The 14,434-nt window shown below is 56.2% G+C and overlaps 1 protein-coding gene across 2 annotated transcripts in view; it reads left to right on the forward strand.

Annotated features, from left to right (window-relative positions):
* Positions 1-14,365, forward strand: part of MAPKBP1 (mitogen-activated protein kinase binding protein 1) — a 51,142-nt gene extending 36,777 nt beyond the window's left edge. The window contains exons 9-32 of one of the 2 annotated variants that reach the window (XM_067029055.1): positions 185-202; positions 527-687; positions 1,478-1,667; positions 2,211-2,357; positions 2,571-2,746; positions 3,523-3,614; positions 3,880-4,005; positions 4,384-4,454; positions 4,626-4,747; positions 5,022-5,097; positions 5,208-5,319; positions 5,492-5,555; positions 5,816-5,950; positions 6,156-6,292; positions 6,497-6,552; positions 7,612-7,848; positions 8,321-8,487; positions 8,719-8,864; positions 8,986-9,183; positions 9,345-9,429; positions 9,724-10,007; positions 10,217-10,813; positions 11,253-11,338; positions 11,958-14,365. In XM_067029055.1, the coding sequence (XP_066885156.1) occupies positions 185-202; positions 527-687; positions 1,478-1,667; positions 2,211-2,357; positions 2,571-2,746; positions 3,523-3,614; positions 3,880-4,005; positions 4,384-4,454; positions 4,626-4,747; positions 5,022-5,097; positions 5,208-5,319; positions 5,492-5,555; positions 5,816-5,950; positions 6,156-6,292; positions 6,497-6,552; positions 7,612-7,848; positions 8,321-8,487; positions 8,719-8,864; positions 8,986-9,183; positions 9,345-9,429; positions 9,724-10,007; positions 10,217-10,813; positions 11,253-11,338; positions 11,958-12,185 (3,711 nt within the window). In that variant the 3' untranslated portion in view covers positions 12,186-14,365. The remainder of the gene's footprint in view (positions 1-184; positions 203-526; positions 688-1,477; positions 1,668-2,210; positions 2,358-2,570; positions 2,747-3,522; positions 3,615-3,879; positions 4,006-4,383; positions 4,455-4,625; positions 4,748-5,021; positions 5,098-5,207; positions 5,320-5,491; positions 5,556-5,815; positions 5,951-6,155; positions 6,293-6,496; positions 6,553-7,611; positions 7,849-8,320; positions 8,488-8,718; positions 8,865-8,985; positions 9,184-9,344; positions 9,430-9,723; positions 10,008-10,216; positions 10,814-11,252; positions 11,339-11,957) is intronic. The other variant, XM_059058099.2, reaches the window with a different exon arrangement.
* Positions 14,366-14,434: the final 69 nt, after the last annotated feature.

Below are 14,434 nucleotides of genomic sequence, written 5' to 3' on the forward strand. Positions count from 1 at the left end.
CAGGGGAGGACTGACGCCCGTGGCTCCGTACAAGGGCTGGGCCCCCTGCATGCGAGAGGAGACCCCAGGAGGAAGAGGCTTGAGGGAGCCAGAGCTTGGCCCAGTTCCAGCCCGAGCAGATCTGTGTAACTGCCTCCTCCCTGCTCTTTCTGTCGTTCTTTCCCTGCTTTCCTCTTCTGCTCAGAACACAGACAGCTTCACAGTAAGTGGTGCTAGACTCTCCTCTCTTTCTCATGCTGTTCCTTTCTCTTTGCTGGGCTTTTCCTATTTTGTTCTCTTTGCCAAAACCTCTAGTGCCTTAGAAGGCTCCTGGACTCCCATCCCCCATCTGCACGTGGCTGTGAGCCCTCTGCCGCCTGCTGCTGGAGGGCGGGGCGTCTCTAGATAACAGCTGAGGGGCTCGGGCCAGAGCAGCTGGGCTGCTTTCCCCTCGCCCCCTGCCTTGGCTGGTGTCTCCTCTTGGCAGGTGACTGTTGAGGAGGGGTGGAGCGGGTGGCCATGCTGACTTGAGCCCCTCTGCCTGCAGACCACCGTGGCCCACTGCATCTCTGTGAGCCAGGACTACATCTTCTGTGGCTGTGCTGATGGCACCGTGCGCCTCTTCAACCCCTCTAACCTGCACTTCCTCAGCACCCTGCCCCGGCCCCATGCCCTGGGGACAGACATTGCCAGTGTCACAGAGGCCAGGTGAGCTGTGTGGGCCCCCTGCCTCCGTTTCAGAGCCTTACTCCGCACCCAGCCTTCCTTGCCTGTGCTTCAGAGAATAAGATGAAGGGTGTATCGATACCCCCAAAGATTATAGGAACATCTCTGCACACACACAAATGTGGCTTTATTGGTACACGGCGCACTGTGGGGGACCATGGAGTGTCTCAGTATGTAGGCGTTAGGAAGGGCTTAGTGTCGGATTTGGGCTTGTGTTAGATGATTTTAGGGTTGGTTCCAGGGACTGAAGTTTTGCTCTGGTTGGGTGCTGGTGAGGAAGTGGGGGCAGCTCTACAACTGGACATTTAATTTTATTTGAAAGGTGGAAGGAAAGGTATGGAGCTAAAGCTGTAAGTGGTAAAGAAGTTGCAGTCAGTCCTGAAAGATGGAAAACGGTGATATTTGGTCATTTTTGTGGTTTGTACAGTGATATTGTTTTTATCTGTCTCAGACACCACTACAGAGTGGTCTTGTTTTTGTTTCACTCTGTCATGACCACAGAGTTACCTCGTCTCATGCTGGTGTTCTGTGACCTCGTTTGTGTTCATCAGGAGAGCACCATGGCCCAGCAGCTAGTGCTGGGTCAGCTCCTAGCTGAGAGCTGTCAGCGGCAGCTATTTCCTCTCAAGCAGCTGCTTCCAAACCTCCGGGTCTGGAGGGGGCTCCCGTGCTCTGCTCCTTCCTTTGTGGGTGGACTTCTGTTTTCATTCCCCTCAATCCTTCATTTCATCAGCTCCTCACTCACCAGTTTGCTCTGTCCTCTTCCCCACAGTCGCCTCTTCTCTGGAGTGGCGAATGCCAGGTATCCAGACACAATTGCCTTGACCTTTGATCCTACTAATCAGTGGCTGTCTTGTGTATACAACGACCACAGCATTTATGTTTGGGACGTGAGGGACCCCAAGAAAGTGGGCAAGGTGTACTCGGCTCTGTATCATTCCTCCTGCGTCTGGAGTGTGGAGGTAGGTGGGCTGACTCGAGACTGAGCTGGTTTGCCGGGACACCAGTGTGAGGACAGAAAGTGGGGATCCCCAGGTAGAATGTTATGTTCCCGCCGCCTCCTCATTTCTCCAGCAACATCCCTGTGTGTCCACATACCTTCAGATGGGTCCTGAGGTTTGAGCTTGAATTTGAGTGCTTATATGTCTCAGGCTTCTTCCAATGTGTCTCCGTCCATCCTTAGCTTTGCCTTGTCCTGGGCTGGGTGATCTTGGACGAGTTACTGAACTTGACCGAGCCTCATTTCCTCAGTGGTGAAATGATGTACCTGATTCATCTAATTGTTGTAAGAATTAAGTGAGATAATGTGAGTGGGAAACATAGATGAGTGCCTGGTACATGGTAGATGCTTGGTTAAAGTGCTTTCCCGCAGTGATTTGAAGAGTATCTCATAGTTTCGGCTTGCTTACCATGTGACAGACGGTGGGCTAAGCCTTGGCCAGCATCAGGCGCGGGACTCTGCTCCCTAAACTGGAGCTCTGACTTTGTTCCCTCTGCCTCTTCAGGTCTACCCCGAAGTGAAGGACAGTAACCAGGCCTGCCTGCCCCCCAGCTCCTTTATCACCTGTTCCTCTGACAACACTATCCGCCTGTGGAACACAGAGAGCTCTGGGGTGCATGGCTCCACCCTGCACCGAAACATCCTCAGCAATGTGAGCCATGGGGCCCCCACTCCATGCCTAGCACCCACGTTCCTTCACCTTCACACCGCCTTCTCAGGAACTGGGTCCCCAGACCTTGATCTTCCAGCTCTTATTTGGCTGGCCCCTGCGAGCCAAGGCTTTGCCTTGTCCAGCATTCCTCTCCCCTTGCTTCTGTACTGGGTCAGGCCTGCCTTATCCACTTCTCCTGACCTGCTCCACTAGGACCTCATTAAGATCATCTATGTGGATGGGAACACTCAGGCCCTGCTGGACACTGAGCTGCCCGGGGGAGACAAAGCTGATGGGTCCCTGATGGATCCCCGAGTGGGCATTCGCTCTGTGTGTATCAGCCCCAATGGACAGCATCTCGCTTCAGGGGACCGTGTGGGCACACTCAGGTAATGCCAGGTCTGGAATGGGTACTGCCTGCCTCTCATGGTCTGGGCTGGGGGAGTTAGTCCCCAGGGATAGAGCTTTTGAAAAGGTTGGCTCTAAAAGATTGGGGAAAAGATATTCATATACTAGGGAAGGAGAATTATAGTGAAGAAGCCCAGCAGAAACCATCCTAATCAAGTAATCAGGCTTAACATCTCCTCATATCAACATCACGAAGCCCATAATGGTGCACTAAGAAGGACATAGCATTTTTTCTGCGGTATTCTTGCCAAAAATGCAGAAAACTCAGTCCTGTCATGAGAAAACGACAGACCAACTCAAATTGAGGTACATATGACAGAGCATCAGTACTCTTCCAAAGTGTCAAGGTTATGAAAGGTAAACAAAGACTGAAGAACTGTTACAGACAGGAGACTGAAGAGAAATAACAACTCAGTGCAGTTTGGGCTCTGGGTAGGATCCTGGATCCAGAAAAAGGATGTGGCAAAACTGGTGAAATTCAAATAAAGCCTTTAGTTCATAGTATTGTACCAGCGTAAATTTCCTGGTTCTGGCAACTGGACTGTTGTTATGTAAGGCGTTAACATGAGGGAAAGCTGGGTAAGGGAAATATGGAAACCCTCTGTACTCATTGTAACTTTTCTCTAACCTGAAAGTTCAAAAATAAAAAATAACCTTTTAAAAAGTTCAGGGGAGAGGATGTAGCAGAGGAAGCAGAGTGAGTCTCTCCTCCTGCAGCCTGGCAGTGACCCCCTCCCTCCTCTCCTCATCTTTGCAGGGTGCACGAACTACAGTCCCTAAATGAGATGCTGAAGGTGGAGGCCCATGACTCAGAAATTCTATGCCTGGAGTACTCTAAGCCGGACACAGGTAAAGAGGATGCCTGGTACCCAGCCCAGAATGGGACAGGGCTCCTCCAATCCTGCTAGTGCCACTTAACATCTCCTGGCTGTTGGATGTGGGACTGAAAATCCTTTGACTCATTTGGTGTCATTGCAGGTTTAGAGGAGGACAGCTCAATCCCTTCTCGGTGGTTCTCTTGGCTTAGGGATATGGGGCTCAGTTCCTTTTTGCTGGACCCAGATAGGGGCCTGCTCTGGGCACTCGTGGGCTGATGGATTTCTTCCAATCCCAGGTCTGAAGCTTCTAGCATCAGCGAGCCGGGACCGGCTGATCCATGTGTTGGATGCTGGACGGGAGTACAGCCTACAGCAGACGTTGGATGAGCACTCATCCTCCATCACAGCTGTCAAGTTTGCAGGTAGGGGCAGGGCAATTGAGATACATTCTGCCCCCTACTACCGACATCTCCCCTGCCCCCCCACTGCCACCTGTGTCCTGCCTCCATGGGAAGGGTATGCCTGCCACAGTGGCATGTGGGACCGCAGCTGGCCGGCCCGGGGCTGGATGGGAAGACAGGTGGAATATAGACTCTTAGTCCAGGGGACCCTGAGCAACCAGGTTGGCTGAGAATGGGGAGAAAGGAAGGCCTAGGTTTGGAGGGAAGCATCCTGATTTTATTGGTTGTCTCAGCCTTGTAGAGTAGCTCCATAGAGGGAATATGGGGAGGGAAGCAGAGGGAAGGCTGGCCTGCTTGTGGTGAGAGCAGTGGGAACAGCTAGGCCCCCTTCCTCCATAGCCAGCGATGGGCAAGTCCGCATGATAAGCTGTGGGGCAGACAAGAGCATCTACTTCCGCACTGCACAGAAGGTGAGGTTACTGGGTGTCCCTGAATGGGGCAGTGGGTTTGTGGCTGGGGCGTGGGGTAGCTACGATTCCCCTACCTGAGGTTACGAGAGGTGAAGGGCGGCAACAGCAAGTCTCTCTGGGTCTGGTGAGGCATTTGGGCGTGGGGTCTGCCCTCATGCTCCACCCCTGCAGTCTGGAGATGGAGTACAGTTTACACGGACACACCACGTGGTACGGAAGACGACCCTCTATGACATGGATGTGGAGCCCAGCTGGAAGTACACAGCCATCGGCTGCCAGGATCGAAATATTCGGTGGGCATCCCTTTCTCAGACCATCTGACCACATTCCTTCATGCCCAAGGGGGTCAGCTCTAGGCAGCTCAGCCCTGCGTCTATCTTTTTGTCCAGGACTTTGTGCCCCCTTGAGCCTACAGAATGAGCACTTTGCCTCACCCAAGAGGTGGTAGCCCCTTTGGTGTTGGGGAGTGGCTTCCAGAGAGAACAGAGCTGCGGGTGAATGCTGGCTTTGCTGCCACCCAAGTGACCGTGACCCCCTCCTCATGTGAATGAGTGTGTTTCTTCACAGGATCTTTAACATCAGCAGCGGGAAGCAGAAGAAGCTGTTTAAAGGGTCGCAGGGTGAGGATGGCACTCTGATTAAGGTAAGGGCCCAGTAGGATGGGCATTGGGCTAGAGAACAGGAGAAGGGGGTGCTGGGCGGAGAGGGACTGGTGCTTCCTGTCCTCGTCCAGCTGTATGTCCCACTCCTCAGGTGCAGACAGACCCCTCAGGGATCTACATTGCTACCAGCTGTTCCGACAAGAACCTTTCCATTTTTGACTTCTCCTCAGGCGAGTGTGTGGCTACCATGTTTGGCCACTCAGGTGAGTGTAGCCCTGATACTCTCCCCATGGAACTTACTTCTTTCTTCCTTTAGTTTACTGGTCCCAGCAGAACTGTCTGTCCCTCCCCTCTAGCTAACCCCCTGTGTGTTGGGACAGACACTTGGCTGGGACTTCAGGGGGGCTTATAGGCCATATTCTTTGTTCTTCACAGAGATTGTCACTGGCATGAAATTTAGTAACGACTGCAAACATCTCATCTCCGTGTCAGGGGACAGGTGAGCAGAGCCAGCTTCCCTGAGACACAGATTCTTCCTCTGTGCCACAAACACACTCTGTCCCTCCCCTCTCTTCAACTCAGTGATGTCTTGGGAAGTAGGGCTGAACGGGGATATTTCTTGTCTGAGCCTGACCTGGCACTGGAAAGTGGCTCTGGTCTCCTTGACAGCCTGTGGAGAAAGGGGTACTAGAGGTGTTGCCACCCACAGAGACCTACCTACTTACTCCTCCCTCACCCAACTCTGTGGCTCTACCCCAGCTGCATATTTGTGTGGCGCCTGAGCTCTGAGATGACCATCAGCATGAGGCAGCGTCTGGCCGAGCTGCGCCAGCATCAGCGAGGGGGCAAGCAGCAAGGACCATCCTCTCCCCAAAGGGCTGCTGGACCCAACCGGTGAGAAGAGTGTGGGGTATGGACAAGCGGTGGGTGGGCATCCAGACTGCTCTCTGTGATGGCATGGCTCCTCCTCCTTGCTGTGGACCTGTCATTCAGAAACTCTGTATCTCCCAATACCTGTTTCTCACACGAAGGCCCAAGACGTTGGCCTCTTCCCCTATTGAGTCTCCCCTCCCCCTGACCTTCCTTGTCTTGGACTCAGGCACGAGGCCCCATCGATGCTATCTCCTGGACTAGCTCTCTCGTCAGACAGTGACAAGGAGGGAGAAGACGAGGGCACTGAAGAAGAAGAACTTCCAGCTCTGCCCATCCTTGCCAAGGGTACCAAGAAAGAGCCAGGTCTGTGGAAGTGTGATGTGGGCCAGACAGGCACCAGTTGGTGCAGTGGCTAGATGTGCCCTTTCGGGGGCTGCGGGGGTGAGAGCAGTGTGAGTTGAGGAAACTGGAGCATTGTCGTAGCCTCGTAGGGTGTGGGCTGCTGTGGGACCAGCGCTGCACGGTGGGTGGGCGTGAAACTCTCTCTGACTGCCGGTCTCTGTCTAGCCTCGGTGCCCAGCGCGGCCCTGCCCCGAAGCCTGTCCCACTGGGAGATGAGTCGGGTGAGTCACCATCATTAAAATGTCCTTCCAAGGTTACAAGAAGTGAAGGACGGTGAAAGCAGGGCTCTCTGCACCTGGGGAAGCATTTGGGCATGGGGTCTGCCCACGTGCTCCACCCCTTGTGTCCGAGGAAGGGGAGCTCGAGCCCCTGGGCTGGTTCCAGGTGAGGGGTGACAAAGTCCAGGTGTTTCCTCCCTGTGGCCTGCAAGGATTAGTCACCACTAGGGGAAGTACTCCGCTTGTTCAGCCTCCTGGGGGCCTGGGAGTAAACAAAGAACATATTGAGGTGGGGAGTAGAAAAGGGGTCTAAGCTGAATGGTTACAAGGAAATTTCAAGAAAGTCAAAGGGCCAAAGAACTGAAATCTGGAGAAACTGTAGTTCTAAATACCCAGGTGAAGAGATAAGCTCAGAACTTCCAGAAGAGTTAGAGGGAAAAGGCCTTAAGAGGACCAGCAGCTGAGTGGCAGCTTCAGGGTGGCCGGGAGGAGGATGAAGGCTTGCAGAGGCTGCCCAGCCTTCCCTTGTCCCACGTCAGGGTTTCAAGCTCCAGCACCTTTCACTGTCAGCAGCAGTTTTATGGGATGATGGTGGTGTGGTATCTGGTGCCTTCTGACCAGGCCATGTGTCTCAGGCCGGGGCCATTGGTTTGTCCTTGGTGCTGTGAATGGACTTGGGGCTGTCCTCAGAGTGGGGGCCTCTTAGAGACTCCCAGCTCTGAGGTGTCCATGACACCGGTGAAGACGAAGACCAGAAGGTCCTCTAGGACAGGACACAGAGTGAAGCTGAGAGCCTGAACTCTGGAGCCAGACTACCTGAGCTGTAACCTGCAGGCAGACCGTCTGTGGGAATCGGACAAGTTACTTAAGGCTTCTGTGCTTCAGTTTTCCCATCTGTACATGTGAGGCGAATGGTAGTATCTCCTTCATAAGGTGGTTGTGAGGATTAAATGAACTAATACGTGTAAAGTGCCTGGCACACAGTCGGTGACGTGTGAGTGTTTGCTAAGACTGTTGTGTGATTGTTACTGTTACTCCTCTCCCACCCCCTCCCCACACCAGGCACAGGAGACAGAGGAGTTCCTGGATCCAGCTCCTGCAGCAAACCAAGGACCCAGAAGAAGGGGGCGCTGGGCTCAGCCAGGCGTGGAGCTGAGTGTTCGCTCCATGCTGGACCTGCGGCAGCTGGAGGCACTGGCCCCAAGTCCTCGGGGCCCTAGCCAGGACTCTCTGGCGGTGAGCCCTTCAGGTCCTGGGAAGCATGGTCAGCAGGCCCCTGAGACCTCACATGCTAGCCAGGTGAGCCCGCTTTCTCCCAGCGAACTAGAGATCTCCAAGCAGCTTTAGCCAGCCTTGTGCCAACGGCTGGGGCCTGAGCATTGGTCCAGCTGTGCTTGCTCTGCCTCTGTGGGACATGGGTAACCTGAGCTGCAAAGTCAGGTGGGGCTGGCTAGGCCATGCGGTACGGTGCTTGGGGTGCAGAAGCAAAGGGTAGCCTTTGTCCTGGGCTGGGTTCCTTGGAGGGCTCATGACATGAAGTGGTGGCTGGAGGTTGGCAGCCCAGAGTGCTAATGTAGTTCTTCCAGAAGCTCAAGAATACTAGTTGGAACCCAGCCTGGCTTTTCGGTGTCTGTCCTCAGAGTCAGAGCTTCCCCCAGAATTGGTGCCCACTGGATCCTTGCCCACCTCCACCTCCTCTCCCAGACCCTCACTCACGTCAGTAATCCCAGTGATGTTTCCAGAATATGTGTTTCCCTTTGTGTGTTTCCAGAATGAAAAGCACCCCCGGCCTCAGGCTTCCCAACCCTGTTCCTGCCCCCACATTATCCGATTGTTGTCCCAAGATGAAGGGGTCTTTGCCCAAGAACTGGAGCCTGCACCCATCGAAGATGGTATTGTCTACCCGGAGCCAAGTGACAGCCCCACCCTGGATACCAGGCAAGGGTCTTGCAGACTTCTGGGGGCCATGCACCACCCGCCTCTTCTTCCCTTCCCTCCGAGGGTTCTGTATTTGGGTGGGGGGCTGGCCCCAGGCACTCAGGGCTTGTCTACCACTGCCTCATCCCCAGTCCTGCTCACGGGTGGGGCAGAAGGAAGGCAGGAGTCCAGTGGGGCTGCTGCTCACCATTGCTCACTGCCTCCTGTTTCCCCTCTTGGCCTTTCTGGCAGTGAGTTCCAGGTACAGGCACCAGCCCGAGGGACCCTGGGAAGAGTGTACGCCGGCAGCAGGGGCTCAGAGAAGCACAGCCCTGACAGTGCCTGCTCCGTGGACTTCAGCAGCAGTCGCCTTTCCAGCCCTGAGCATCCCAATGAAGGTGAGGCTGCAGCCCTGAGGGAGGGCTGGGACCACGCAAGTCAGTGGACTGAGGTGGGAGTGGAGGCTCTGGCGACAGAGGGGTGCAGCGTGATGCTTCTCTCCCCCTCCCCCATATCCAGACTCCGAGAGCACGGAGCCCCTGAGTGTGGATGGCATTTCCTCAGACCTTGAAGAGCCAGCCGAGGGTGATGAGGAAGAGGAGGAAGAGGAGGGAGGCACTGGCCCCTACGGGGTGCAGGAAGGCAGCCCCCATACCCCAGACCAGGAGCAGTTTCTAAAACAGCACTTTGAGACTCTGGCCAATGGGGCTGCTCCAGGTGTGGTCACATTCATTGGTCACCGCAATCTACCCTTCTTTCCTCCTTGCCCTGCTGAGAGGGAGGGTCCAAGGGCAGGCCATGCCCAGGGGCTGCCTTCTAGGGGAGGCAGAGTCTGGGCAAGAGCTTGCTTCAGTCCCTGATTTCTGTCACCCTGGCAGGGGGCCCAGTCCGGGTACCAGAGCGGAGAGAGTCTCGGAGCATCTCCTCACGATTCCTGTTGCAAGTGCAGAGCCCCACACTCAGGTACTGTCCCCACAGCAGCTCACTTTCCTACAAGGAGCTCCAGCTCCTAACCTCGCAGTGCTCCCAATAGGGTCAGCCCTGCACCTGGGGCAGCCTGCAGCGCTCTTCTCTCCAAGGCTCTGTCTTCCATGCCCAGCAGCATTGTGCACTCCAAGTTTTGGGACAGCTGTCCTGGCTGGCTTTGTGCCTTCCCTTCTCTCCTAGTGCCTCTCTAGTGCTGTGAGAGCTTCTCCCCATCTTGGCAGGGAGGAGCCCTGAGCCTTCTCTGGGCCTTCTTCCACACTTCCTCCCTAGGGAACCATCCCCGTCTTCCTCAAGCCTGGCAATGACATCGAGACCAGCCCAGGTGCCGCAGGTTTCTGGCGAGCAGCTGAGAGGCAATGGTGCCAATCCTCCAGGAGCACCCCCGGAGTCAGGGCCTTCCCTTGGGAACCCTGGCCCCCAGCAGGCAGCCCCTGTGCTGTTGCCACGACGCCGTCTCAACCCGGACAGTAGCTGGGCCCCCAAGAGAGTGGCCACAGCCAGCGCCTCAGGTGGACTCCAGAAAGCCCAGTCGGTGCAGAGTCTGGTGCCACAGGGTGAGGAGCCTGGGGGGCTCAGCTCTAGGTGTGGGGAGCGTGGAGCCCATGGGCGTGCTAGAGGAAGGTGGCCTCACGTGGACCTGATGTGTCACCGTGCTTGCCAGTGGGAGCCCCTTAGTGAGTATGTGCAGGGCACAGCAGCTCCTGGGGAGTTGAGCCTTAGCATCTGACCACCTGACCTGTGTATATCTCTGTCTCCCCTGCAGACGAGGCCCCTCCACCAGGTCCGTTGCTCTCACAGGAGATAGAGGCCCAGGGGCGCCTGTGCTCCCTGCCCCAAGCTGACAGCCGTCTGTCTCAGCCCCACTCCTACCAGAACCCCACCACCAGTTCCATGGCCAAGATATCCCGCAGCATCTCTGTTGGGGAGAACCTGGGCCTGGCTGCCGAACATCAAGCTCCTGCCCCCATCCGAGTCTCGCCACTCACCAAGCTGGCCCTGCCCAGCCGGGCTCACCTGGTCCTGGATATCCCAAAGCCACTGCCTGATCGTCCTACCCTGGCCACATTCTCACCTGCTACCAAGGGCCGGGCCCCTGGTGAGGCAGAACAGCCTGGCCCCCCAGCGGGCCTAGCAAAGGCTCACAGTACATCTGAGAGGCGGGCCTGTTTGGGGGAGGGTGCCACTCCCAAGCCTAGGACCGAGGGCCAGGCTCAGCCTGGGCCCAGCAGTCCCCGTGCCCAGCAGCTGCCGGTCAGCAGCCTCCTTCAAGGCCCTGAGAACCTGCAGTCCCCACCCCCTGAGAAGACTCCCAGCCCTGTGGAACGCACCAGGCTGGGGGTGGCCCGGAGCTGGGACTCAGGTGTGCACAGCTCCCAGCTCTCATCTCCTGCCCCGTCCTCTCTCTCCCGTGTCTGTTGGCCAGTCTCTGGCTCCATCCCATTTCTGTGCGTCCAGCCTCTGGCGTATTTCGTCCTGTCTGCTCCTGTTTCGGTCCATTAAGTCACACCCCTGATGGTGAGACACTCCTGCCGACCTTCATGATCTCCCTATGACCCACTTGCCCCTTCAGTGCCTTCCAGCCCCTGGGACTGGGGCTGAAGTTGGCCCTTTCCTCTGGACCTTGTTTCCTGGGTGGTGTTGGGAGGGTGTCGGGAAGGAAGGAGGCAAGAGGAAGGGACTGAGGGCGTGCGATGCTGGGTGGGGTGGGGGTAGGCCTCTCTTCCTCTGAGTGACCCCTGGGTGGGGAGGCCTGAAGGGGCAGCTTTGCTGGGCCTTACTGAGCTGTCTGTCCCTCCCAGAACCAGCCGTGAGCCTGGAGCAGTGCGAACAGCTTGTGGCAGAGCTCCAGGGCAGTGTGCGCCAGGCCGTGCAGCTCTACCACTTGGTACGTGTTGGGTACCCCCCCTGCGGGAAGACAGAGCAGGTCGGGAGTGCTAGCTGAGTATCTGGAACATCATGATAAGGCTCTTCCACCGACGGGTGGGTGGAGCAATTAAGAACATTCTGAGTAGATGAGTGGGCTAGAAGCCAGGCCAGGCCTCTTGAACTGAGCACGTATGGGTCATTTCTGGCTAACAGCTGGAGACATCCTCAGACAGGAGGGTGGGGTGTAGAGAGCCCACATGTCCTAGTTTGCTTAGGACCATGCAGCTTATGCCTGTTGTCCAAGTGTAATTGTTAATAGTATCCCTTTTCATGTTCAAAACTGACTTGGCCACCTTAATCATAGGGGACAGTCCAGCAGGGGCCAAGATTTGAAAGAGGAGTTGCTAACAAGATGTAGATGGTGCCAGATCTGACAGTCACCCCCAGGGTCTGCCTCTGTCCCCTAGCCTCTGGTCATACTTGCTGGTCTTGGAGTGTGGAATTCCCAGCCACACCTAGCAGGGCATGCAGTCCCTTCTTTGGGGCAGGCTGGACGCTGGCAGGGCCCCTCCCTTTTCTACATCCATTGACAGTCCCCTCCACTGTTCCTCCACCTCACTTCTGGGTTCCTGTTGCAGGTGGCCAGCTGCAAGACACCCTCAGCAGAGCAAAGTCGCATCACCCAGCTCCTCAGAAACACCTTCTCCTCTGTGCGGCAGGAGCTAGAGGCCCTGGCCGGGGCCGTGTTGTCCAGCCCAGGTGGGAGCCCTGGGGCCGCGGGCGCCGAGCAGACACAGGCCCTGCTGGAGCAATACTCAGAGCTGCTGCTTCGAGCCGTGGAGCGGCGCATGGAACGCAGACTCTGAGTTCCAGAAGCCTGTCCCAAGTGAATGCTTCCTCGATTTCAAACTGCAGCCCCTCCTCCACTCACCAAAACCTGTGGGGTTGCTTGGAGTGGATAGCAGGGATCAGTGCTCAGAGGGGAAGCAGCTTTCCCAGCTGTTCCTCATGGGGTCCCTGTATTTATTAATTTATTTCCCTGACTGTTCCCTCACTTTCTTGGAACTCCTGCCTCCACAGCCCCTCCAGTGGCTCACGCAGGGGTAGGTCTTGGGCCTTTGTCATCTTGGTGCTGTGAGGAGTAGGAGGGCAGCCTGCCTCATCTGGGGGAAATCGGGAAAGGCTGGCCCTCCCTTCTGAGAAGCCATTTGAAATTACTGCAGGGATCAGCTCCCTGGGGTGGAGCACACACAGGGTATTCAGTGGGGTAGAGGTGAGAGGTGATCTGGTATCCATGCCCTTTAGCCAACAACGGAGCTTCACCTCTACCTCCACTCACGCCTCCCCACCCCCACCCCCACCCCCGCCCCATACCAGCTGCACTCCCCTGGCTGCCAGAGCAGGGGTTGTTTTCCCCACTTGCTGGCAGTTCAGAAAGGCAGAGCCGTCTGGCCCTCTGGAGCACTCCCAGCCATCAGGAGGCTTGAGTTGATATCAAGGCCCAAGCCGCCACATTCCACTCCCGTTCCCCCTCCAAGAGGGCCCTAGCATTGTCTCTTCCTGTGCCCCCTCTCTCCTGGCCGGAACTGTGGAGCCAGCTGTGGGACATTGCTGCAGGACAGTAAAGCCCTCTGCTGGGAAAACATGAAGCCCTGGCCTCCTTCCCTCAGCCCCTTGGCCTTCCCTGTCTTCCAGCCCTGGTCCCCAGTAGGCTCCTGGAGCTGAGGCCACCTTCTCCCTGCATCCTGAGTGATGCTCAGTCAGAAGCCTGTGTTGGAACTTCCCTCATAGTTTACAGGGCGCTGGCCCACCTTCTAAGAACCTTGGCCGCAGATGAAATCTAAACACACACACACACCCACAAGTTGAGTGTTCACTGCTAGAGCACTTGGCTGGCTGATATGTACCTGGTTTCCTCTCACGTCCCACCCTAGCTTCACCAACCTGGCTCTTATCACAGAACATGAAAAGGGAAGGAACACACTAAGCCTGAAATCTGGATTCTTAGTGTCCATAGCCTAGCTGATGTGAGATGGCCTCAAAGGCAGTGCTGGGCACCCAGGGGTGCTGGGCATCTAGGGGTACTGGGTACTGGAGGTTGAAGAGAGGGAGGCACATGGGACTGCAGCAGGGGCCAAGAGACACACTGGAAAGGTGATAGGTGGGACAGGTAAGTGGCAGAGGTCAGGGGATAGATTAGAATTAGACGGGCAGTTTTAGGGGTGAGGGGAAGGAAGTAGGGCATAGTGGGCGAGTAGGATCAAGTAGTGAAGCACTTGTTGAAGAGTTGGGGTGAAGAACATGTGTCTCTAGGCCCTAGTGCTTCCTCTGCCTCGGGTAAGTCAGGGCAGCTCTACCACATTTCCAGGCCACAGAAGTCCATTTCTGTATGGGCTCTGCTGGCTCTGTAGGCGGAGGCTTAGCAAGAAATTAGATTCTGAAGGGTGCGCAGCTCTGTTTGCATCAGTCACCTGAACAGGTGAAACCTATTTCACCCTCACTCTTCTCTACTACCACCACCTGCTTGGCCAACGTGCAAAGAAATCCTGGCCCAAGAACTCTCACAGCTGAGTGGACCCTGGGAGGGGCTGCAGCTGCCCTTGTCAGAGTTAGAAATCCACTCCCACCGTACCCCTAACCCGCACACCAGCCGCAGTCCACCTCAAATGGGGTTCAGGCCTGGCCCTCTGGGCTGGGTTTTTGGCCATCCTCAGCCAGTCTGTCCCTCACGAGGAAGGAGCTACACTGCTGCCAAGGTTTGTGAGAAGGTGGCTGCCCTTCCCCAACCCCCAGCCCAGCGTGGGGGGCGGGGGTCTCGTGGCCGGCGCCCGCCCCCTTCTTTCTGCATGTCTGAGGCCACCGGCGACTGCCGCCCCCGTTCAGATCTGCCCTGACCCAGTTTTGAAAGCCCCTTATTTATAACTTTTATACTTTGTCCAGGCCATGGCGCTTCCCTCCTCCCCAGGTCTCACAGGGCAGAGGCTGTTTTTAACATGTCCGTTTGTACTGATGTATGAACTCGTCAATAAACACAATCATTTGCTAACCCTGGGTTGCCAACGAGTGGGGCTGGCGAGAGGAGGCGCGGCTTCTCGCTTGCCGCGTGGATACAAAA

Source organism: Kogia breviceps, chromosome 3 (assembly GCF_026419965.1).
Source record: "Kogia breviceps isolate mKogBre1 chromosome 3, mKogBre1 haplotype 1, whole genome shotgun sequence".
In the NCBI taxonomy this organism is placed as follows: domain Eukaryota; kingdom Metazoa; phylum Chordata; class Mammalia; order Artiodactyla; family Physeteridae; genus Kogia; species Kogia breviceps.